Raw genomic sequence first — 23,887 nt, forward strand, 5'->3', positions numbered from 1 at the left:
TGTAAAAAAAAAAAAATGTAACATGTGAAACTACCCAGACCCTTGATGAATCAGTGCACATGTGCTTATGAGAGAGAGAGAGCTTACTCAACAGCCGTGGTAGCGCAACGCCATGACACCGGATGTCATAATGCCGATATGAAGGCTTAGACCCTAAGCTGCAAGGTGACACCCTACCCAAGATTTCTGAAGTTCTGCTGACGATTCCGTCCACTCGTTCTGGCAATCTTATACAGACGCTGCTGACGCTGCTTGGATTTCTCCCCAGAAAGTGGCTAGAAAGCTAGTGCCAAGAACAGAGCTAGAAGGCACTGGGAATTGAAGATTAGCAGTTGTAAACTTTTCTTCCACTGGTCCGCCACGCGCCTCCAGCGTAGCACAGCCGTACACGCGACAGCGTTCAAAATATATCTGACCCCTTGAAAGGACAGCGCTCTATTCAGTAGAGATTCAGCCAATAAGAGAATGTTGGAAAAGAAGAGGAACAAGGGGAAAGGGTGAACGGCTCCCTTTTTTTATTTTGATATGTCACACATCTCTACGTCGAAGGGGGGGGGGATAGATTTCTAAGGCACTTGATTAAAAAAAAAAAGCACACCAAACCCTTCGAAAACAAACGATCTGCTTTGTAAACGAGACTAAGCAGCAAGCGGCGTCACTCGAAAGGGTCGAGAAGGTTGACAGCAGTTCGGTCCGGACCCTGTAATTCGACATCCACACGAGAACTTCCGCTCAGTGCCAAACCCTGCCACGTTGCCTGGGTCCATGGCATAGCAGCGGTTGGCCGAGGGCCTAACTCTGCGAAAAAAGCACATGCCTCCGCCGGACAGCAAGTGTCAGGATAATTCGACCGCTGTCCGCACACCGCCTGTTCAGAGGGCGTGCCTCGCTGCCAGCGTTTGCAGGATGGAGCCCTTAGTGCTAATAAAATGAAGAAATTAAATCATGCCTGTCGGAGAACGGAGGTACGGTGCCCACTCAGCGGCGGGCTAGATAACACTACGCTTCCCCCCCTCCCACCCCGCAGCCCCACCAAAGATAGTGGCCCCCTGTGCCTTCCTCTCCAAACATACAAAAATGCCATCTCCTGAGTTCTCGGGCACCTTATTTATCATTGTGTCTTTTGTTTGCGGCGGTTTCCTTATAATGAAAGAACAGGGTGCATTTTTAAAAAAAAACAAAGGGAGCAAAAAAGGACAGAAAGGAAAGTAAAAGACAAAAAGGGCCCTTATGAAGAAGAAGGCCTCTGCTGTTTCAATCCAAGATCTGGATTTAATAAATGGCTCTTATTCGCAAATCGTTTTAAGGCTCTTCTCCTTCTTCCGAGGAGGTGTCGCTGGGGATTCCCCCCCCCCCACCGGCACCTCAGGCTCGCCTCTCTCTTTCGCTTTGTAATCTGGGAAGAAAGCAACAACTGCTCCCATTGACCCCCCAGCCTAAATTCTTCTCCCCTCCCGATCAGGGGAGGGGAAAGGCATCGATAGGGTTTTGTTCGGGGGGGGGGGGGCTGGAAGCCACAGCTTGCCGGGTTTGTACTACCTACACCAAAGAACAAATCTCTTAAAATCAAGGAGCCTTTTCTGAACTGTGACAAACCAGACTGGGGGGGGGGCTTTTGTGTGTGTGTGTGTGTGTGTGTGTGTGTGTGTGTGTGTGATTCTGTATAACTTCCAAACACGGAATGGCCACCAAAAGGGGGCGGGTGGAGTTCTCAGCCATTCCGTTCGAGAAAAGGAAGCGGGAAATAACGATCAACATTTTCTCACTTCCCTAAACGCAAACCAAACATTCTGACGGTTGCGGATCCGAGTCACTCATAAAAGATGTGAAAATGATCGGGACGGAGCATCTTCCCTCGCGCCCCAGCCCAGCCCTTATTCAAGCAATGAGCCGGCAGTTCTTGCAGATTTGTAATCCTCTTTTTGAAAGTTTATGCCTTTCTCCTTCTCCGTTCCTCCCCGTGCCCCAGACAGGGCTCTTGGTGACCCCCCTCCCCACTTCAGCGTTCCAGCACCGGCTCGTGTAAGATTATGGCGTTCGGTTCCCATATAAAAAGTAATCTTCGCCAGCCACTCATGCCGGAATGAAATGTCAAATGCGATTCCGGTGCAATCAGTCATGCCTCAGAGCAGCACTTTTGGTGGTTCATTTTGACCTTGTGCTTGATGCCGTCATAAAGCTCAAAATTGTAATTCTCCAAAGTTGTGGAGCTCCGGGAGGAGAGGCCCGTGTAGGAGCAAGTGCAGTACAGCAGCAAGCCGGCGCAGATGGCCCCCAGGAGCACACCCAGGGAGCTCATGGCGATGATGGTCACCAGGATGGGATCCAGAGTGTACAGCCAGCTCTTCTCCTTGTCCACCTTGGGGGTCAGCGGAGAGTTGGTGGGAAACAGTGAGCCGTTCTTGTCTAGGCCTAGGTAATCTGCAACGGAAGAAGAAGAGTTGGTTTTTATAGGCTGACTTTCTCTACCTTTTTAAAAAGGAGAATCAAACCAGTTTACAATTGCCTTCCCTTCCTCTCCCCACAACAGACACCTGGTGAGGCCGGTAGAGCTGAGAGAGTTCAGAGAGAACTGTGACTGGCCCAAGGTCACTCAGCTGGCTTCATGTGTAGGAGTAGGGAAAGTAACAGGCCCCCCAGATTAGAGTCCACTATTCATGTGGAGGAGTGGGGCTGGGCTGTGGCTCAGTGGTAGAGCATCTGCTTGGCATGCAAAAGGTCCCAGGTTCAATCCTTGGCATCTCCAGTTAAAGGGTCTAGGCAAGGAGGTGATGTGAAAGACCTCTGCCTGAGTCTCTGGAGAGCCACTGCAGGTCTGAGTAGATAATACTGACTTTGATGGACCAAGGGTCTGAGTCAGTCTAAGGCAGCATCATGTGTTGTGTTCAAGTGTTGTGGGAATCCAACCCGGTTCTCCAGATTAGAGTCCACCGCTCTTAACCACTACACCACGCTGGCTTTCAAAAGAAGTGAGGTGCTAAAAGGAGGGGGTAGCCTTTCTTATTCATGCAACATCTTAAGGCCAACCCACGCAAGAGGCACCCCTCGTGGGAACACCTTGCAGAGTGTTGTGTCATGGGCTCTGGAAGCTTGCTAGTTAGGGTGGTTTTTGGGGCAGACCTGAGGAGGGTGGGGGTTTGGGGAGGAGAAGGATTTCAATGCCATAGAGTCCAGTTGCCAAAACAGCCATTTTCTCCAGGGGAACTGATCTCTATCGACTGGAGATCAGTTGTAATAGCAGGAGATCGCCAGCTAGTACCTGGAGGTTGGCATCCCTACTGCTTGTTGGCCTCAGGCCAGATATACACTGTCAGCCTAAACTACCTCACAGGGTTGTTGTGAAGATCAAACTGAGGAGAACAGAATGATGTAAGCTGTTTTGGGTCCCCATTGGGGAGAATGATAGGGAATAAATAAAGCAAATAGATATCCAGTACAGAGGCAAGCAAGAAAGTCCACAGTAGAAGGTGTTACCCGTTCCAGGGAGTGATCTCCCTGTGGGGATCTCCAATGCTATCTTATCACTCTGCCTTTCAAAGAATTACCCTCTTTCGTGCTCAATAAATGAAGAGAGAACCTCCCCATCAAGAAAATACCGATTATCTGTTAGTTGCCAAACCATCCGCACCTAATTTGTCTCCAAATTTACAAGTCAACAGGTGTGTCTTTACGTTTTTATTCTTTTTGATCTCTTACATCTGAAGGATGGTAATTCCTCAGTGTTTACAGTAGCAAGGGGGAAAAAACCCAAAGAGCTTATACGTTCAATAGCAAGGTGCTCTTTTTATATAATTTCTCCCGTATGACAGCAGTCAGTTTTCATACCACACTAAATCTGTCAAATGACCTTGCTATGTATGCAAGCTGGGTAGAAGCCGGCTACGCATTAAAATAATCTAGATAAATACATCTGTCATGATCCAAAGAGGAGGGTGGGGTGTTCCTCCATCCATGGAACAGATTTGGATTTTCTCTCTACCCTCACTGTTGAGTGTCTCCGAGGATACACGTGCCCCATGCACACATCCATAATTTGGGTTGCCAACCTCCAGGTACTAGCAGGCGATCTCCCGGTATTACAACTGATCTCCAGCTGATGGAGATCAGTTCCTTTGGAGAAAATGGCCGCTTTGGCAATTGGACTCTATGGCATTGAAGTCCCTCCGCTCCCCAAACCCCGCCCTCCTCAGGCTCTGCCCCAAAAACCTCCCGCTGGTGGCGAAGAGGGACCTGGCAACCCTATCCATAATACCCTCCCCAACAGTCAGAGAGAACCAGCTCCTTGTTTACATCACAGCTACAGCGCTGTACAGACATTAGTTAACCACACCATTGTGAAGTCAAAGCTCGCCCGAAGCCATCTTGGCCAACCGACGCAGCTGTTATTGAGACACAGATGTTCCAACGGCCCATAAAGGAGTGATCTGGTTCACCAGATGAAACTTGATTGTTTTTGCCAATCTAACCGTTTAAGTTCAGGTTTGCAGCTGCAGAGGTTTAGGCATGCACATAATGAATCCACCCCACTAAACAAACAAAGCATTTTCCTTAATATCATTACATGGACAAATAATGACATTTACAGTGCAATTCTAAGCAGAGTTACTCCACTGTGAGCCCACTGATTTCAATGGGCTTAGACTGGAGTCACTCTATTTAGGATTGCACTGTAAATAATCTTTGGGTTTATCTGGGGTTTATCTGTTGTTTTTTACTCTGGCTGCTTGTCTTAAGACTTCATGGAAGTCAGAGGCAAGGGGGGGGGGAGGAAGAAAGAACGTGCCAGAAAATAAGGTAAGGAGGTTTTCTAGTTCGCAGAGCCATGCACATCTTGCCACTGAAGAGGACTGCACTTATTGGTGTGTCTTTCCAGAAATATTTAAACATTCTTGCTTAATTTTACCATTATTATTTAATATTATTTGTTCCCTGTCTGACATGCTACCTGTTTTCTTGGGTTCTATCGCCAAACATTTCCGTCTGCTTGCTCCGTCAACAGAACAAAGCAAAACGGGGACCCCTTCTTCTCTCTGTCTAAAAGTTGGAAGGCAAAACCCCCATGTGAGGGGTATATTCTCCAAAAACTTCATTACCAATTGAACAGAAAACAAACATGTTACAGCTGGAGTGGAAATGTGCTTCCCATTGAAGCCAATGGAAATAAAAGTGGAAGTAATAATTAAACCCGTAGAATTAAATGACAAATTAAACAAAAAGCCTTTTTTTTTTTAAAGAATGTGCATTCCCAGCACAGACCATAGTGTATTGCCCTGTAAGAAACTGAGAGATAGATCCAACCAGCTTTTCCACTGGTGGAAAAGGGAGGATCTCCCCTTTCACCACTAAAAATGCTATGCTAGAGATCGTGGGACCTGCATGGGAAAGAACCATGTGGAATGGGTGCTCCAGTACGAAAGGGAATTGAGCAAGATCGAGTGAAAAAGCTTGGCTGTATCCAACCCTGAACGTGACTTGAACTGACAGGTTTTAAAAATTGACTACTGGCCACTCCATGTTATGAAAACAGTTTACTGGGTTGAGAAAAACAAAAAGAACAGCTCAGACGTCTCCAAACTTAAAATGTACCCTTATAATTTATGAAGATTTCTGCTTGAATCTGTCCTATTATCCTCCCAGATGGTTAGGCGTGACCTTTGCTAAAATGAGCTCAGTCTCTCCAGCCATCCTGGTAATGCACTTCTAGACTGAAATAGCTGCCGACGTGAATATAACACACTCCACATATGCCATGCTTGCTGTCAGTGGTTGGCAGCTTAGGGAGATGCAGGAGTCAATATGAATGAACCACACAATTTTAAGAACTCCCTCAAGCCTCATCCGAAAAATCATGGATTTGTGTAATGGATAATCAGGTTGCATATCTATACGTAATTTGATTTTAACACTGAGCTGTAATGCATTGTGGTCAGTATTATTTCCTGATTATTCATTCCAGAGCTGTTTAGCCTGTGAATTCACTCCTGAATTAAGATTGCAACATGTGGTTGAGTCGGACTGTATCCCTAGCCTTGTTCATATATTATAGTGAATGCATGTATAACCTGCATGTATGAGCATACTTCTATTTGTAAGAAAAAGCCAACGTGGGTTCACTTGAAGAAAGAAACTGGGGACTAGTACCTGGATAAATGTAAAGTTTTTATAAGATGTTCACCTGTACATGCATTTACTGATAGAAACCACTGGATATCCAGACAAGTAGCTAAATTCTGTCTAGGGATATGTAAGACATGGGGAAACAATATTAAAGCTGATGCAGAGTTTAAATCTATTTGACTAGCTCCAATGTTCATGGAGCTATTTTTTGTTGTTGTTGTATTAAACTATTGTTGTTTTAATGATGTTTTAAATTTGTAATACTGGTCAAGGACTGCAATAAATTAAATTAAGAATACCGTAACATAAGAATTACTCAACACACATACAAAGAACAATCAAGTGCACACTGTACACAGATTGTACATGTGTTCACAGTAACTTGTGAACAGGGTACTGAGCAAAGGATTTCAAGGGGAATGTCCATTGGAACACCGGAAAATTCACCATGTCTCTAAGGGTCAAACTAGATGATACCACATCCCTGAGTCTGCCATGTGTTATGCGAGCCACAAATTCATACTCACCGTCATCAGCGTCTTCTCCAAAATCTTCCCCGTGCATTGAAACACCATCCTCTAATCTTGGGAAATCCACTGGAATAACAAAATGAGTTTTGTTGTTGTATAAGTCTTATTTTACAAACCAGCAACAACCAATAATGTTCATAAGATCTGAAAGCTTAAAGAAGCAACGTGGGCCCATTTGAAGTCTCTATATAAGCATGGGTAACTTCCATGAGTATTTGTGAACATACAGTGGATGTAGGGTCACCAACTCCAGCCTGGGAAATTCCTGGAGATTTTGAGAGTGCTGAATAGGGAGGGTGGAGTTTGGAGAATGCAGGAAGAGATAGATCACGATGGGCAGCAGTGTTAGTCTGTCACTAGCAATAGAAAAGAGTCGGAGTCCAGTAGCACCTTGTGTGTGTGTGTGTGTTAAGTGCCATCAAGTCGCTTCCGACTCATGGCGACCCTATGAATCAATGTCCTCCAAAATGTCCTATCATTAACAGCCTTGCTCAGATCTTGCAAATTGAGGACTGTGGCTTCCTTTATTGAGTCAATCCATCTCTTGTTGGGTCTTCCTCTTTTCCTGCTGCCTTCAGCTTTTCCTAGCATGATTGTCTTTTCTAGTGACTCTTGTTTTTCCCAAAAGTAGCACCTTAAAGACTCACAACATTTCTGGCAGGGTATGAGCTTTCGTGAGCCACAGCTCACTTCTTCAGATACAGCTAGAATGTCATTAAGGGCTTTTCTTTCTCTTAGACTCTATGGTATACCATAAAGTTAGCCCTCCAAAACTGCCATTTCCTGCAGGGAAAATGATCTCAGTAATGTGGAGATCAGCTCTAATTCTGGGAGAACTCCCGGCTCCACCTGGAGACTGGTCATCTTAAACAGATGACGTGCTTCATAGTACCTCTTATTAAATTTCTACCAAATGACCAGCTTTTAGGGAAATGTGAAGAGATGGGGGTGGCGGGGAGGAAAAGGAACCAGATAATTCTGAAGGCCACTGAAATATTGTCAGTAGCGTCTCCATAATGGCTATAATTCATTAGTAGTGTGATCACAGGTATTATCCCCACAACTTTCAACAGTGCCTGTCATTAGTCACCATTAACACGGCATCCATTTAGCCCACTCTGCATGTTATCATCTGACATGCATCTCAGCGGATACAAAGACCAAATGACCCTCTTTCAACTTGGGATTCAAATAAACTCAAGGTAATTTGCTGTGTATCATCATTACCTGTATTAATGTAAAAGCTAAAAAAAGGCTAGCGAGATGGAGGCATTCCATACCGGGGCATTTATGCAAATCATCACTATAATCCCAACCCTTTCATTAGTGGAGATTTTCCCCCCTTTCGGTTCTTTGAAAGAGATAAAAAAAAGTTCAGATAATATCAAGAAAACTACACTAAGATCCTCCCACAGTGTATATTTCATTACACCTCACACTGGGAAGATTTTTTATTTAGAGGGAGGAAGTTGATAATTTTGTTTAAAAACACATAAAGGTTTTTAGCATATTTTCACTGTACTGTACTCTTTTAGTGATAATAAGATGGACCTTTTATTCCTCCTGGCCACCAATGTCTCAGATTTTCAAAAGTGACGGGAGCTCAGTTGAGACACATCTTAACATTACTTTCAGTGCCATACTGAGCCGAGTTACACCTTTCTGAGTCCATTTAGAAGGGTGTAATTCTCTTTAGGATGGCACCGGGGATCATTTGATGCTTGGGAGCAAACTAGATGGCATGGAGGGCGGAGGTTTCGTTGGGTCGAAGAGGGTTGGGAGGGTGAGGAGGATGGATTTGAGAAACAAAAGGGGCCCAGGAACGCCAAACTCTCCCTGAGCCTGCCGCTTGTAACCCCACAGCTGTTCTCCCCAAGTATTCTGCTGCTCCCCTTAAAGATAGAGGAAAGCGGGGTATAAAAACCAACTTCTTCTATTTTTCCCCAAAGGCCATCCCTTCCTGAACTGGAGTTTGGCTTTAGGAGAAGGGCAGGGAGGGAAAGAAGCTTTGTGGAGATAAGCGACAGGCAAGGGGGAGTCCTCCGCGCTCCTCACCTGCATGCTCTTCTTGGTGTCAAAATCAGACCCCCTGCCATCCTTCTATATGATGGGCGTCCGCCCAAAATTTGTGGACCCTCTCTAGGCTTACCATTCCCCCGGTGGGGCTGGGGAATGCCCTGCCCCCAGCTCCCATTGCCTCCAGCCGCTTCAAGAGGCATCAGGAGAAAAAATTTAAAACCTCCATCTGCTTCCTCTGCACCGCTACATCACTTCCAGATAAAACCCAGAAGCAATGTAGGATAGCTCTAGGAATTTCCAGAAACTCTATGGTTTACCTAGGGTTGCCTTATATCACATCCAGGTTCCTCCCAGAAGTAGCGTAGCAAAGGACCTTGCTTGCCCCACGTTTCCCTGCCTACAACCCTCCTGCCGGTTGACAGGCAACGCCTGACAACCCTATCTCTGCTGTAAAGTACTGTATCTGAAGTGATAGAAGCCACACTTTGGGGTGTCAGACCTGTAATGGTTAGTACATAGGGTTGCCAACCTCCAGGTGGTGGCTGGAGATCTCCTGCTATTACAACTGATATCCAGCCGATAGACATCAGTTCACCAGGAGAAAATGGCCGCGTTGGCTATTGGACTCTATGGCATTGAAGTCCCTCTCCTTCCCAAACCCTCCCCTTCTCAGGCTCCACCCCCAAAATCTCCAGGTATTTCCCAACCTGGAGCTGGCAACCCAATTAGAACACATGCTAGTTATCTAGGGTTGCCAGGTCCCTCTTTGCCACCAGCGGGAGGTTTTGGGGGCAGAGCCTGAGGAGGGCAGGGTTTGAGGAGGGGAGGGACTTCAATGCCATAGAGTCCAATTACCAAAGCAGCTGTTTTCTCCAGGTGAACTGATCAGCTGGAGATCAGTTGTAATAGCAGGAGATCTATAGCTACTACCCGGAGGTTGGCAACCCTAGTTGCCAGGTTCCTCTTTGCCACTGGCAGGAGATATTTGAGGTGGAGCCTGAGGAAGGGGAGGTTTGGGAGGGGAGGGGCTTCAATGCCATAGAGTCCAATTGCAAAAACAGCCATTTTCTCCAGGGGAACTGATCTGCATCAGCTGGAAATCAGTTGTAATAGCAGGAGATCTCCAAGTAGAACCTGGAGATTGGCAACCCGATAGTTATTATTTGATGATACAGCCCCTAAATGAGGAACAACGTGGGAGAACCGGGCCTAAAATGCCAATTGTGTAAGCCTGCTAACCACAAAAGCTTTCCAGAGAGAAGGAACAGCATGTAATGGCTGAGTGTTTGGCCTAAATGACTTCAGGTTATGTGCCCAGAAGTGGAGTTTGTTTAAACTCATTCATATGGTTCCAGGGTATTAAAAAAATGTATTGCGCTGCTCAGCATCTCTCACACAAGCTGAAATACAAACAAAACAAAACAACCCAGCTGACAATTTGTAAGGCCAATGAAGTGAAACGTGAACATGTGCCTGACAAGCATAGCACAAGCAACTGCCTCACAAGCAACGGGGTGACACAACGCTCAGGAATTATAGGCAGTTATTAAAACTACATGTGTCCATGCCACAGGAAGGGGGGGGGAACTAGATACCAATTGCTGTGCAGAAATACCGAAGAGCCTCTAATGCTGGAAGCATCTATCAGCTCGGTATATCTACGAAAATCTCACAGCCTTATCTGAAGAGCCAGAGAACGTCTACAGCAGTTTGTATGAAAGGGCTTTCAGAGTCCCGTCACGCTCATTTCCTGACACCAACGCCACAACGTGCGCCAAATGTTGGTGCAACATTTGCTGTCGGGGCCGGGTTCGATTGTTCAGTGGTAGGAGTCCTCATAATGCCTATCATTACTTCATGGTCCTGTAGCAGAACAATGGCTAGGGTTGCCAACCTCCAGGCAGTAGCTGGAGATCTCCTGCTATTACTACTGGTCTCCAGCCGATAGAAATCAATTTGCCTAGAGAAAATGGCTACTTTGGCAATTGGACTCTATGGCATTGAACGTGGTTGCTGCCCTGACAGAGAAACGAGGCAAGGGGACAGCTCAAGCATGAATACGCCTAGCCAACTTTCTTCACGTACCCAGCGGCAAGTTTCCCTGTTACATTTTGCAAGTCAGCCCCTCCAAAGGGAAAGTTCCAGTTCTGGCCTTAGACATCTCAGTTCTCGACTGGAGTTCTTCTTTTAACAAATATATAAAACACCGAGGTAAAAATTGGAGGCAGGAAAATGGTATCCCCCTTTGGAATCCATCGCCTGGAGCACATGCTTCCGATTATTTCATGGCGAACCAGGCCTCAGAAGTTCCCTCCAGGCAAAGTTATAGACTACAAAGGGTCGTTTCTGGAAAGTAATTCTGTCCAGCTTATCCCCAATTGGAATCAGAACTGAAGGAAGGGCAGGGATTGTTTTTCAGACCAACACAACCAATAAAATAAAATAAAATCCCAAACTGTGCACGAAGTAATCATTTCTTAAAAGTTAGTTCAGATTTCTCAGTCCACTTCAGGACCCGCAGACCCAGATGGAAACATCTTCCATCTTAAAGAGCTGAAGGGGTGCCAGAGCGCCTCTCAGAATCATGTGCGCACGGTGTTACTGAGGGCAGAGAGGGTGCCAGAGAGGATGCCTGATGTGCCAATTGTAAATCAAGAAACACAAGGTGATGTTCACCCTCCTCAGCCCCGAGGATCCAAGAGGAGAGCAATAGCAGGCACACGATACGTGTGTGTAAAGTGCCGTCAAGTCGCAGCCGACTTATGGCGACCCCTTTTTGGGGTTTTCATGGCAAGAGACTAACAGAGGTGGTTTGCCAGTGCCTTCCTCTGCACAGCAGCCCTGGACTTCCTTGGTGGTCTCCCATCCAAATACTAACCAGGGCTGACCCTGCTTAGCTTCTGAGATCTGACGAGATCAGGCTAGCCTGGACCATCCAGATCAGGCACATGATACAGCCGACGTTAAAACACTCTGAATGTGAGAGAAGAACTATGCTTAATGCGCCCTTTAAAACTGACAGGGCTTACAGGTGTTAAACTCAAGCGGGATTATTTCCAAGTTTGATTTCACGTGTTCAGCCTGGATTGAACCGGCCCTGACTACTGGGAAGGGTTGCTAGAAGAAGAAGAAGAGTTGGTTTTTACATGCTGACTTTATTTACCACTTAAGGGAGAATCAAACCGGCTTACAATCACCTTCCCCTCCCCTCCCCATAACAGACACCCTGTGAGGTAGCTGAGGCTGAGAGAGCTCTAAGAGAGCTGTGACTAGCCCAAGGTCACCCAGCTGGTTTCATGTGGAGGAGGGGGGAAACCAACCCAGTTCACCAGATTAGCCTCCTCTGCTCATGTGGAGGAGTGGGGAATCAAACCTGGTTCTCCAGATCAGAGTCCACTGCTCCAAAGCACTGCTCTTAACCACTACACCACGCTGGCTCTTTCCACGCTAGGTCCCTCTTTGCCACCAGTGGGAGGTTTATGGGGTGGAGCCTGAAAAGGGTAGGGTTTGGGGAGGGGAGGGACTTCAGTGCCATTGAGTCCAATGGCCAAAGCGGCCATTTTCTCCAGGGGAACTGATCTCTATTGGCTGGAGATCAGTTGTAATAGCAGGAGATCCCCAGCTACTACCTGGTGGCTGGCGACCCTACTACCCGGTAATTTCATGGGCCCAGGTTTGTGAGTGTGTGTATGTCTACCCATACTGTCCCAGTTTGTCGTAGCAGCAGCGTATCTATACAGGACTTTTATGAGGGCTATTCCATGCCAGACATTTGGCTTTACAGTGTTCAGACAACAGCCTTCATTTAAAGCATGCTTGCAAAAGTACCATATGTGAAGGCAGAGTTTAACAGAAACATCTACCGTCTGCAGTACTGGTGGTAGCGGAAAGTGCCGCTGAGACACAGCCGACTTATGGCGACCCTGTAGGGTTTTCAAAGCAAGGGATGTTCACAGGCGGTGCGCCATTGCCAGCCTCTGCGTAGCAACCTCTGCAGTATTCGCCACTGCCAAATGCTCAAGGCTTGCCCTCTGGGAATTCATGTTTAAAACATGTTTGAAGAAGAAGGAGTAAACAAAAAGAGAATTATAGAGTGGCCAAGCGGTTAGGAGCCTGGCTGATCTGGGCTCCCTGCTAAGTCGGTTGCCAGTCGGCTGGCTGTAGGCAGGTTTGCTTTCGTGCTCTGTTCTTCATTTTCCAAACAGCCTCGTAGGGTTATTTTGAGGACAACGTGATATCAAAAACCAGGGAAAAATAAAGCTGAACAAAAAGAGAAGTGGAAGGAAGAGGGAATCGAAGAATGGTCAGAACCGGGGAGGGGAGGGGGGAGAATGATCTAGTGGGTGGAAGCCCTAAAATCAGGAAAGTGAAGAAAGACACTCAAATCACACTAAAGGGCAGATGGTGGACAAATTGTTCCTTTTGAAAGAATGCTAAAAGGCTGCCAACATGAAAATCTTGAACAAGGATTTGATAAGAAAAATTAGATTGCTTCCATCTACCCCTCAGTTTGGTATAAGTGGACGTTTAAAGTCCAGGATCTAAATTCTTGGCCAACTACATGTCTGGCACCTCTGGAATGGTGAACACCCCCCTTTTCTATGGGACCGTTCCTCATGCTCTCTTAAGTGTTTTTCTTACTAGTGCAGGAAAACTTTTGCTAGTGAACTGGGATGGAATTTCGTATCTGGGTTCATGGTTTCTTTCTCGTCCCTTACATCTCCCTCTTCCTTTCTACCCTAAATATACCCTATTTAGACTGCTCGGTTCCTCTCAAACTTCTGATTGTAACCAAAGCAAAAACAAACAGCCCCCATTAAGCAAGAGATAATTTGGGCACACTGGACCCCATCCACGAGGGCACCCCCCCCCCCCGCGGGTTAGGAGCCCTGGTAGTGGTTCCCTCTCCTCATCCTTTTCTCCAAGAGCCAGTGGTTGGGGTCACCTCTTTGATGGGAGAAAAGGAGGCTTCACAAACATAAGAGCGCTTGCTGTTCCACTAGGGTTGCCAACCTCCAGGTAGTAGCTGGAGATCTCCTGCGATTACAACTGATCTCCAGCCGATAGAGGTCAGTTCGCCTGGAGAAGATGGTCGCTTTGCCAATTGGACGTGGAAGTCCCTCCCCTCCGCAAACCCCGCCCTCCTCAGGCTCTGCCCCAAAAATATCCTGCAGGTTGCAAAGAGACACCTGGCAATCCTACTAATTAACTATACAGAACGTCACTGGCATAGCAGTCCAAGTTTTGTCTGGGGCTTGTAAACAGGCATACGTTAAGCTGTTTGATGGCATTCTGGCTCCGCCTCCTGTGGCAGCCATTTTGTGGCTATTTTGTTGCTGCGCCCACCATGCCATGTCAGAATTCCAAATGGGCCCGCAGGGTCAAAAATGTCGGGGACCCCTGACCTAAGGGATCATTGCTGTATCAGGGCCAAAGCATGAGTCAGACAAAAAGCAACCAGACTCCAAGGCCCACAGTTTCCGCTCTGGTCATGGATAGAGTTGCCAGGTCCCTCTTTGCCACTGGCGGGAGGTCTTTGGGGCAGAGCCTGAGGAGGGCGGGGTTTGGGGAAGGGAGGGACTTCAATGCCACAGAGTCCAATTGCCAAAGTGGCCATTTTTCCAGGTGAACTGATCTCTTTTGGCTGGAGATCAGTTGTCATAGCAGGAGATCTCCAGCTAGTACCTGGAGATTGGCAACCCTAGTCATGGAACAGCCCGGGTTTAATGGCACTAATGCAACGCCTCTGCAATCTGCCTCCCTCAACCTTTTCTGTGGCCAATGTAATGTATAAACAACTGAAAAGGAGGCTGACGGCAATGCCCTTGAACAGCCCTCGGTGACAAGGGCTGATATGCATTTTTAAAAAAGAAACAATGTGCAGTCGCACATCTTCTAACATTTAAACAAAACAAAAAAATATGCCGATGCTGCCATGCCATTCTGGGAAGTCTAGTATCAGAGCCTTTTAAATCTATACAATTACTTTAATAACATATACTCGGGTGTTCTGGAGATTAATGGTGTGAAGAACAATGATTTACAGCAGAGCCTTAAGCCAAGACTATTTTGCATTAGCAGAGGGATGGACTAAGGAAGCATTTGGCACCAGCCTTTCCCCAGAAAAGCAGCAGACTCTGGCTGTTGCCTAAGAAAAGTCCCTGGGTGGGTTGGAGAGAGGGACTGCAGGAAATCTTCCTGCACTAGAAGGTAGAAGGGGGTGGGGAGACCCTTATTCCCCATTAGTACCCTTCAAAACATGCCCACTGCTGATTACAAAGATATTTATTTCCTAGATGTGCATTAGAGGTCAGAGATGTACACATTTGAAAAACAGAGTAAGCACAGAGCCAGAGTTTTAATAGCATCAGTGGATAGACCCTGTGCCCCCGCCCCGTTAAGGTTGCCAACATCCAGGTACTAACTGGAGATCTCCTGCTATTCCAACTGATCTCCAGCAGATAGAGATCAGTTCACCTGGAGAAGATGGCCACTTTGGGAATTGGACTCTATGGCATTGAAGTCCCTCCCCCTCCCCAAACCCCACCCTCCTCAGGTTCTCCCCCAAAAACCTCCTGCTGGTGGTGGAGAGAGACCTGGCAGCTTTACCTGCCCCCCCCCCACTCCAGGTGGTGCCTGGATATCTCTAGGGTTGCCAGGTCCCTCTTCGCCATCGAAAGGTAGAGCTTGAGGAGGACGGGGTTTGGGGAGGGGACGGACTTCAATGACACAGAGTCCAATTGCCAAAGCGGCCATTTTCTCCAGGTGAACTGATCTCTATTGGCTGGAGATCAGTTGTAATAGCAGGAGATCTCCAGCTAGTACCTGGAGGTTACAACAAAGAAAAGGACAACTTTGTTGTAACCCTGGAGGGTTTGGAAATCAGTACAGAAATAGGCATAAATGGTGAAATGCAAAATCTATTGAAAGACAGTCAAACATACAAACAAAGTGTAGATACAAAAATCATCTAATCCTAATCACATACATACAAACTGTTCTCATAGGTCTTGTGTGAATTTTAAATTTCACCGTGGTCCACATACAGGTACCACCGGGAAGAGTCCCACACTGAAGGTAGAAGGGGATACGGCCGTTTCGAAGTCTTCTTCAGTCCCACTTCCAAATCATTTTTCAATATACGTTTTCCATCTTACAAATTTCCAGTGTAATGATAACAACAACAACCTTCTTACATCAGGATGGCTTGCTAGTTCCTCATCAGGATACCCAAAGTAAATCTACGTCTAAATTTGGCAACCCTACCTAGTACTGCCAGCCTTCCATCTGGCAGGGCCCTTGTGCCTTTAACATCTGCAATGCAGTTGAATAATCAGCAGCTGAAGGTTTGCCAAGCATGGAAATGCAGCATGTCGTCTGCCGCAGTTCTGCCTTTTGGACAGCTGTGGATGGGAGAGAGGCCTTGGTGTGGCCAAAGGCACGAGCAGTTTGGCCAGGGCGGAATGGCAAAAGCCAAAGGCCTCTTGGCCCTTGGCTCTCAACCAGGGGCCATTGAGCGAGCTGATCACTAGATCCAGAACCTGCTCAATATGCATTTTCGTGTTTTTGCTGTGTTTTGTTCATACTTTGCTTGCTTATTTAAATCAGGTATTTCCCAAATAGGCCTTAGGGACCTATTAGGGAGAAAAGCGGAGTAAGTATACTACCTGATAAAGAAATGCCTAGACCTGGATAGCCTGATCTAGTCAGATCTTGGAAGCTAAGCAGGGTCGGCCCTAGTCAGTATTTGGATGGGGGTCTTTGCTGTCCTATAATTGCCAATCTTGCCCATTCGGGAGTTTAGGAGGGTTGCCAACCTCCAGGTACTAGCTGGCGATCTCCTGCTATTACAACTGATCTCCAGTCGATAGAGATCAGTTCACCTGGAGAAAAAGGCCACTTTGGCAATTGGACTCTATGGCATTGAAGTCCCTCCCCTCCTCAAACCCCTCCCTCCTCAGGCTCCGCCCCAAAAACTTCCCACCGGTGGCGAAGAAGGACCTGGCAACCCTACACATACTGTGCAAGGCTACCACTGCTCAGTTTTAAACATCTTAAGAACTTAAATATTCAGATCCCTAACAAACAGCTTTCCTCTTGCAAAACTCTTTTTTAGTTTATATAAGGGCTAGAAACCATGCCAAGTGGAAATGTTTAAAACCATACCCTGCCAAGTGGAAATGTTTTGGACACTCCTTCCCCCAAAAACAAAATGTTTTTGATATCAGCATGACAAGCTCTGGGTGGGCTCTGAAATTCGTACGCTCCATATGGAGATCTCCATTGATGATGACCTTTTGAATGGCGAATGACCAACTCTTCAGCTCCACAGAGTGCTACAATGAAGTTGTGTGGCCTACCTCAGGAGAAGACCAGCAAATAAGAAATGGGGAAAAAAACGGAGGCCCCACTTTTACGAACAAACCACATGGAACCTGCCCAAGCCACTACACTCAACTACTCCTCACACAACCACCAAATTACCCCTTGAGCAGAGAACATGTGAACACATGAAGCTGCCTTGGACTGAATCAGACCCTTGGCCTATCAAGGTCAGTAATGTTTACTGAGACTGGCAGCGGCTCTCCAAAGTCTCATGCAGAGGTCTTTCACATCACTTTCTACCTGATCCCTTGAACTGGAGATGACCAGGATTGAACCTGAGACCTTCCACACGACAAGCAGATGCACTACCACTGAGCCACAGCCCTTCTCTATCACCTGGAGATCAGTTGTAATAGTGGGAGATCTCCAGTTACCACCAACCCTAGCCAAACCCACGTTGGACCAAAAAAAGGTGCTCATTCGCATTACAAATGCCTCGGCTGTTTTCTGTGCAATCAGATGACAACGTATTTCACACAAGAGGAGATCAAAGGTGATTTGAGCCTCGTGTGTGATTGCTGAGTGAGGAGTATCCTGAATTACTAATCCTTTTTTATATTTTGAACTAAGTCCAGGTCATAAAGTTAAGATGGCTTCTCACATGTTGGCTTGTGTTTGGCCACGCAGAGAACGCCAGATTACTCAAGATTACTCTCTGCCCTGGGCGCCCAGAGGAACGTGCCATCTTTCCAACAGCTGCAAAGGGCTTGTAACCAAAACATCTCCTGCCATGCTCACCCCGGGTTGCCTTGGGCCCATTCTCCCCTTCGGCATCTGCAGGAGCAAAACAGTGACCCTTCTTCATAGAGAACAGATTATTTCCCTCCTCTTAATGTGCCAAGAGGCCTTCAAACATCTGAGTGGTTGATGTAGGTTGAACTCTACACAGCTCAAGAGCTTTGCTTGTTAGCGGGCCAGGGAGGCCTCCAGCCCAGAATCTAGTTCATAAGTGGTCAAAACCCAGACGCTCCCAGCTGTTTGGGAATACGCAAAAGCGTCCTCTTCTGTTTACGACCACCAGAAAGAACACCCAGAAGGGCTGTTGGACGTTTGGAGAGCAGGAAAGACGGGTTGCTCAGAAGACCTTTCCAATTAATCGCAGTTATTTGTTCCGAGCTCGCGTTTTAAATCATTTTGAGTGACAACTGGCGGAAGAGAGGGAGCGCCCCAGGTTAACATTGTGCTGTGCAGGGAAAACACACACATCATCTTGTTTTGGTTTTAAAGCCAGCCACGTTAATTTGATTTTGATCGAGAGCATCCAGCTCTTCCATCGTTACGCGGAAGGGTCCGTGGATGCCATTTCCTGGCTCACACCTTCCAAACCGTGCACGGTGGTAAGTTAAACTCTGCTCATTCAGTCATTTTTTTGTTTTTGCCATCAAGTCACAGCTAGGGTTGCCAACCTCCAGGTACTAAGCAAAAATCAAGCACAGATACCTATAGACAAGCTGGGTAAAGATAATGGTATCAAGCTCAAAATAGTATGCAAAAGTGATGTATTATTTACAAGTGCAGATATTATACAAAAATACAAAGAATGTGTAGCATATAGCTACTCAAAGAAGGCAAATAATTTTCAAGGTAAGTACAATGACTAGTGAAATACTTTCAAAGATAAGTACAATGACTTGTTCATTTTTCTTTACAGAATGAAATAATGGAGCTTGTGAATGACGTAGGCACGCCTCTGCTGGAGCGTTTTCCGGATGCTTTGAACGCTTTCGCCATCCAAAGACAGCTTCATCAGCCGGTAGCCTCAAATTGTTGCTCCTTCACAAATTTCTTATTATTCACAATATTTGTATAATCAAAGTCTTATTCTTCCATGCACCAGAATGGCTGCCAAAATAAAGCTTGATACCATTATCTTTACCCAACCTCCAGGTACTAGCTGGAGACCTCCTGCTATTACAACTGATCTCCAGCCAATAGAAATCAGTTCCCCAGGAGAAAATGGCCGCTTTGGCATTTGGACTCTATGGCACTGAAGTCTCTCCCCTCCCCAAACCCAGCCTTCCTCAGGCTCCGCCCCAAAAATATCCAGGTATTTCCCAACCCAGAGCTGGCAACCCTAGTCACAGCTGACTTATGGTGACTAGGGCTTGCAAGGCAAGAGACAATTGGAGGTATTTTGCCATTGCCTGCCTCCACGCCATGAGGTCTCCCATCCAATAACTAGGCAGGGTCAGGGCTGAGAGTGTGTGACTGGCCCAAGGTCACCCAGCAAGCTTCCAGGGCGCAAGTGGGGATTTGAACCTGAGTTTCCCAGGTCCTAGTCTGACACCTTAACCACTACACTGTGCTGGCTCTCCATTCAGTCATACTCATCCCTTAATAATTTCATGCCTGAGTCAGACTGCATCTTCCTCTTTTTTAGCCTCCTCTGAGAGCCAGCGTGGTGTAGTGGTTAAGAGTGGTGGTTTGGAGCGGTGGACTCTAATCTGGAGAACCGGGTTTGATTCCCCACTCATCCAAATGAAGCCAGCTGGGTGACCTTGGGCTAGTCACACTCTTTCTACCTCAGAGGGTGTCTGTTGTGGGGAGGGGAAGGGAAGGTGATTGTAAGCAGGTTTCATTCGTCCTTAAGTGGTAGAGAAACCCATATAAAAACAAACCCTTCTTCCTCCTCTTGCGCAGAGAGTGTTTTGCAGCCATGAGCAATGCCGTTTCAAGCGATAACCGCTTGAAGTCTGACCCCAATCACCTGCTTGGCATTTGGACTTCCGCCTCTTCCCCATCTGAAGTCCTCTAACGACTCACATTTGTTCCTTGAGGCTGCCTCTATCTCCAAAGTAATCAATCAAGCTCTTTTGGTGAATCCGTCGAATGCCCCCGAAGACAGGAGAATTATGACAACTGATATCCGCTGAGAACATGGCCATTTTTGTTCTCCATTACTGCGTCGCTCAGATTAAGACAACGCTAAAGCTGAAAGCATTAAATTGCTAATTGCTCTGATGAACCGATACAGTTCACTGAACACAGAGGAAGGCGGAGGGGGGGGAAACACACGGAGTTTTATAAGCCTTTAACCTTTGCGAAAGGGTGTTAAGCGCTGATAGCATTGTTGCGAATGATCTAGGTGTGTTCAAGATGGCTTTCTAAACTATGATTCATTGGTCACGAGGATGGCAGCTTTTCTGCACCGCTAAACCAGGAGCGGGGGTGGGGGAAGTGGCGTCTGTAAGAAAACAAGGTATGGAGTCGCACGGTCTTCTACAGGGTGTAGTGGTTAAGAGCGGTGGTTTGGAGCGGTGGACTCTGATCTGGAGAACCGGGTTTGATTCCCCACTCCCCCACATGAATGGTGGAGGCTAATCTGGTGAATTGGATTTGTTTCCCCACTCCTACACACGAAGCCAGCTGGGTGACCTTGGGCAAGTTACAGCTCTGTTAGAGCTCTCTCAGCCCCACCTACCTCACAGGGTGTTTGTTGTGGGGAGGGGAAGGGAAGGAGGTTGTAAGCCAGTTTGAGTCTCCCTTAAATGGTAGAGAAAGTCGGCATATAAAAACCAACTCTTCTTCTTCTTCTACACCATAACCTCTCGCTAATCCCTAGTTCGAATGGTGCCACTCAGATACGTCCCTCCTAGTCGCCTGTCATGCAGACTAGTGGGGAAAGCTGCAACTCCTTCTGGTGGTAGGACTGAAGATTCGGATTATCTAACAACCCTAACCCCCTTTCTTCTTTTCTGAAAGAACTTCTGTGGAGAAGTTCCTTGAATCTGTATAATGCTACCTGCTGTGAAACAAGCATGTTTGTGTAAATTTACTGACTTATTAATTTTTTTAAAAAAAGGAAACTTGTGATCAATTCAATAACCAGTTCACAATCCTAGACAAATGCCATTTTAATTACAGATATTGCTATGAGCTGTACCATCACAATCCTTTGGAGAACACAATAGAAGGGGGCTGCTGGGCAGGGCCTGAAACATATCTGCTCCGACCACCTAGCCTAAAAGAAGGACCCTTCACACTTTAAACAGGGCTGTATGAACAGAAGTATAGTGTCCAGATCACCCGAAGTGATGGTATCGCTTTGCTCTGGTTAGACCTCACCTAGAGTATTGTGTTCAGTTTTGGGCACTGCAATTTAAGAAGGATGTAGACAAGCTGGAACGTGTCTAGAGGAGGGCAACAAAGATGGTGAGGGGGGTTTGGAGACCACGTCCTATTTGAAGGAGCTCGGTATGTTTAGCCTGAAGAGGAGAAGACTGAGAGGTGATATGATAACCATCATCAAGTGCTTGAAGGGCTGTCATATAGAGGAGGGTGCTGAGTTGTTTTCTGTTGCCCCAGAAGGTCGGACCAAAACCAATGGGCTGAAATTAGATCAAAAGAGTTTCCATCGAAACATTAGGAAGAACTTTCTAACAGTTAGAGCAGTTCCTCAGTGGAAGAGGCTTCCTAGGGAGGTGGTGAGCGCTCCTTCCCTGGAGGTTTTTAAGCAGAGGCTAGATGGCAATGCTGATTCTATGACCTTAGGCAGATGATGAGAGGGAGGGCATCTTGGCCATCTTCTGGGCATGGAGTAGGGGGGTCACTGGGGGTGTGGGGGGGAGGTAGTTTGGAATTTCCTGCATTGTGCAGGGGGTTGGACTAGATGACCCTGGTGGTCCCTTCCAATGCTATGATTCTATAGATCTGCAAACCCCCTATGAGAACCGTCACCCCCACTGCCAGAAAATAAAATAAAGGTTTCTTAAAAATCAAAATGGTACCGCCCTTCTGCATATAAGTTCATTCAGATTTATGGAAACGGCACTAAAACAGCACTGGGGCTCAGTTAATTTTTTTAAAGCATCTATTGAGCAAGCTGGCCAGATACTCTCCCTAATTAGAGAAGGTTTTTCCAAATGTGCTTTTTGAATGGCAGCTCTTTGCTTTGTTTTGCTATAGAGGAGCTATCCGGAATCCTTTGGGAACATTCTGAAATGCCGCAGCTTGTCTCCTGGGTCTGCCCCCGAAAAGCTCTGCCATAATCACAATCAGCGGCGGAAAAGCAACCCCCCCCAACGAATCGTACAAGTTGGCAAAGCTGATCGAGATGACTGCGCCCCTAACAAGCACCGACAGAAAAGAAAAACGGGGAAAATACACAATTAAAGCCCGAACTTTTTTGCATTAATGGGATTAGTCAGCAGAACACGACCAATACAGACAGCCAGGGCGTACATTTCTGAAATGAGAGGATCCAGGACTCAGACCCACCCAGAAGTCCTAGCTCAGGGCTTGGACGCCCTTCCTACCACTCCCATTCCAGATGTGGGGTGCTGGCTACGATTACTCAGCAGTGAACGAAAAAGTCTCTACATGGCCACCTTTGATCTTATTAACGTCTTGTAATATTTCAGCAGCCTTAAGAGAAAAACCATTTAGGGTTGGAGTTTTTGCAATCCCTGGCGCAAATGAAGCTTGCACATTTGCCATATTTGGGGAGGGGCCGTGGCTCAGTGGTAGAGCAAATGCTTGGCATGCAGAAGGTCCCAGGATCAATCCCCGGCATCTCCAGTTAAAGGGACTAGGCGGGTAGGTGGTTGGGGTATGCATCAAGACTAATATTCATTTTGACTAGTAGCCATGGATAACCCTACCCTCCATGAACATGTCCACTCCCCTCTTAAAGCCTTCCAAGTTGGCAGCCATCACCACATCCTGGGGCAGGGAGTTCCCCAATTTAACTATGCGTTGTGTGAAGAAATACTTTCTTTTATCGGTCTTGAATCTCTCACCCTACAGCTTCAGCAGATGATCCCGCATTCTGGTATTATGAGAAAGGGAGAAAAGCTTCTCCCTGTCCTCTCTCTCCATACCATGCATAATTTTATAGACCTCTATCATATCTCCCCTTAACTGTGTTCTTTCCAAGCTGAACAGTCCTAAGCATTTTAATTGCTCCTCATAGGGCAGTTACTCTAGCCCCGTGATCATTTTGGTTGCTCTTTTCTGCACCTTCTCAAGCTCTGCAATATCCTTTTTTAGGTGTGGTGACTGGAATTGTACACAGTAGTCCAAGTGTGATCTCACTATAGATTTGGTGGTCTCACCTGCCCCATCCTCCTATCTCTCCTCACCACAGGTATCATATACCTATGGTATCCTGCCCCATGAAAAAATGCCGGCTTTTCAGGATATTTGGAAACACATCCCCTCACCTTCCCCAGATAAACACTATTCTCATAATCGGAAAGGGACAAGGAAAAAAAATCCAGATATATGTATAAAAATATCATCATTTTATTACATTCCACACAATACATCGTCAAGAATTTCAAAATTCCACAAGATATTTTCACACACAGGCAACTGGGCGATGCTGATGATGTCACAGTTGTAAGGGGAGGGGGGGTTGAAAGGCGGCAGTAAAAATTGGTGACGGGTGGGGAAAGGGGCAGTCTTTGGTGAATTTCTAAAAACAGGATCAAAGGTTAAACACACCCAAATTGAGCATCATTAACGCAAGATGAAATCTGAAAAATCAGTGGCTGTATTTACACATGACCGCCACTAGGGGCAGTGGTAGGGAAACCAATGGGAGGGACTAAGTTCATTGTTACCTGTGATTCTTTTTCACCTTGGTTTTTTTTTCCTGTCACGTGGACCAGCATCACAGAAATCAAGATGCTCACAAACAAATTATTTCCATCACTGGAAACAGTTTTCTGGGCCCACAAAGCACATTTGAAGAGGTTATTTCCCGTTGACCTCCTGGCCTAAGACCAAGCCACCTTGTGAACAAGAAAAAAAAAAGTCTCCTTCCCTCCCCCATGTTGTGAAACCAGATGGGCGACTGCTTCACTCTCCCCTGTCCCATCTTTCTAGATGCAGTT

General features: G+C 46.6%; 1 protein-coding gene across 1 annotated transcript in view; it reads right to left on the bottom strand.

Annotated features, from left to right (window-relative positions):
• Nucleotides 1-1,992: 1,992 nt before the first annotated feature.
• NRP2 (neuropilin 2) overlaps nucleotides 1,993-23,887 on the bottom strand; it is a 219,832-nt gene continuing 197,937 nt past the window's right edge. Inside the window, exons 16-17 of the mRNA XM_056861211.1 lie at nucleotides 6,645-6,713; nucleotides 1,993-2,421 (exon numbers count right to left, since the gene is read on the bottom strand). Of these exons, the coding sequence (XP_056717189.1) occupies nucleotides 2,117-2,421; nucleotides 6,645-6,713 (374 nt within the window). The 3' untranslated portion in view covers nucleotides 1,993-2,116. The remainder of the gene's footprint in view (nucleotides 2,422-6,644; nucleotides 6,714-23,887) is intronic.

This window comes from Euleptes europaea, chromosome 15 (assembly GCF_029931775.1).
Source record: "Euleptes europaea isolate rEulEur1 chromosome 15, rEulEur1.hap1, whole genome shotgun sequence".
Lineage (NCBI taxonomy): Eukaryota > Metazoa > Chordata > Lepidosauria > Squamata > Sphaerodactylidae > Euleptes > Euleptes europaea.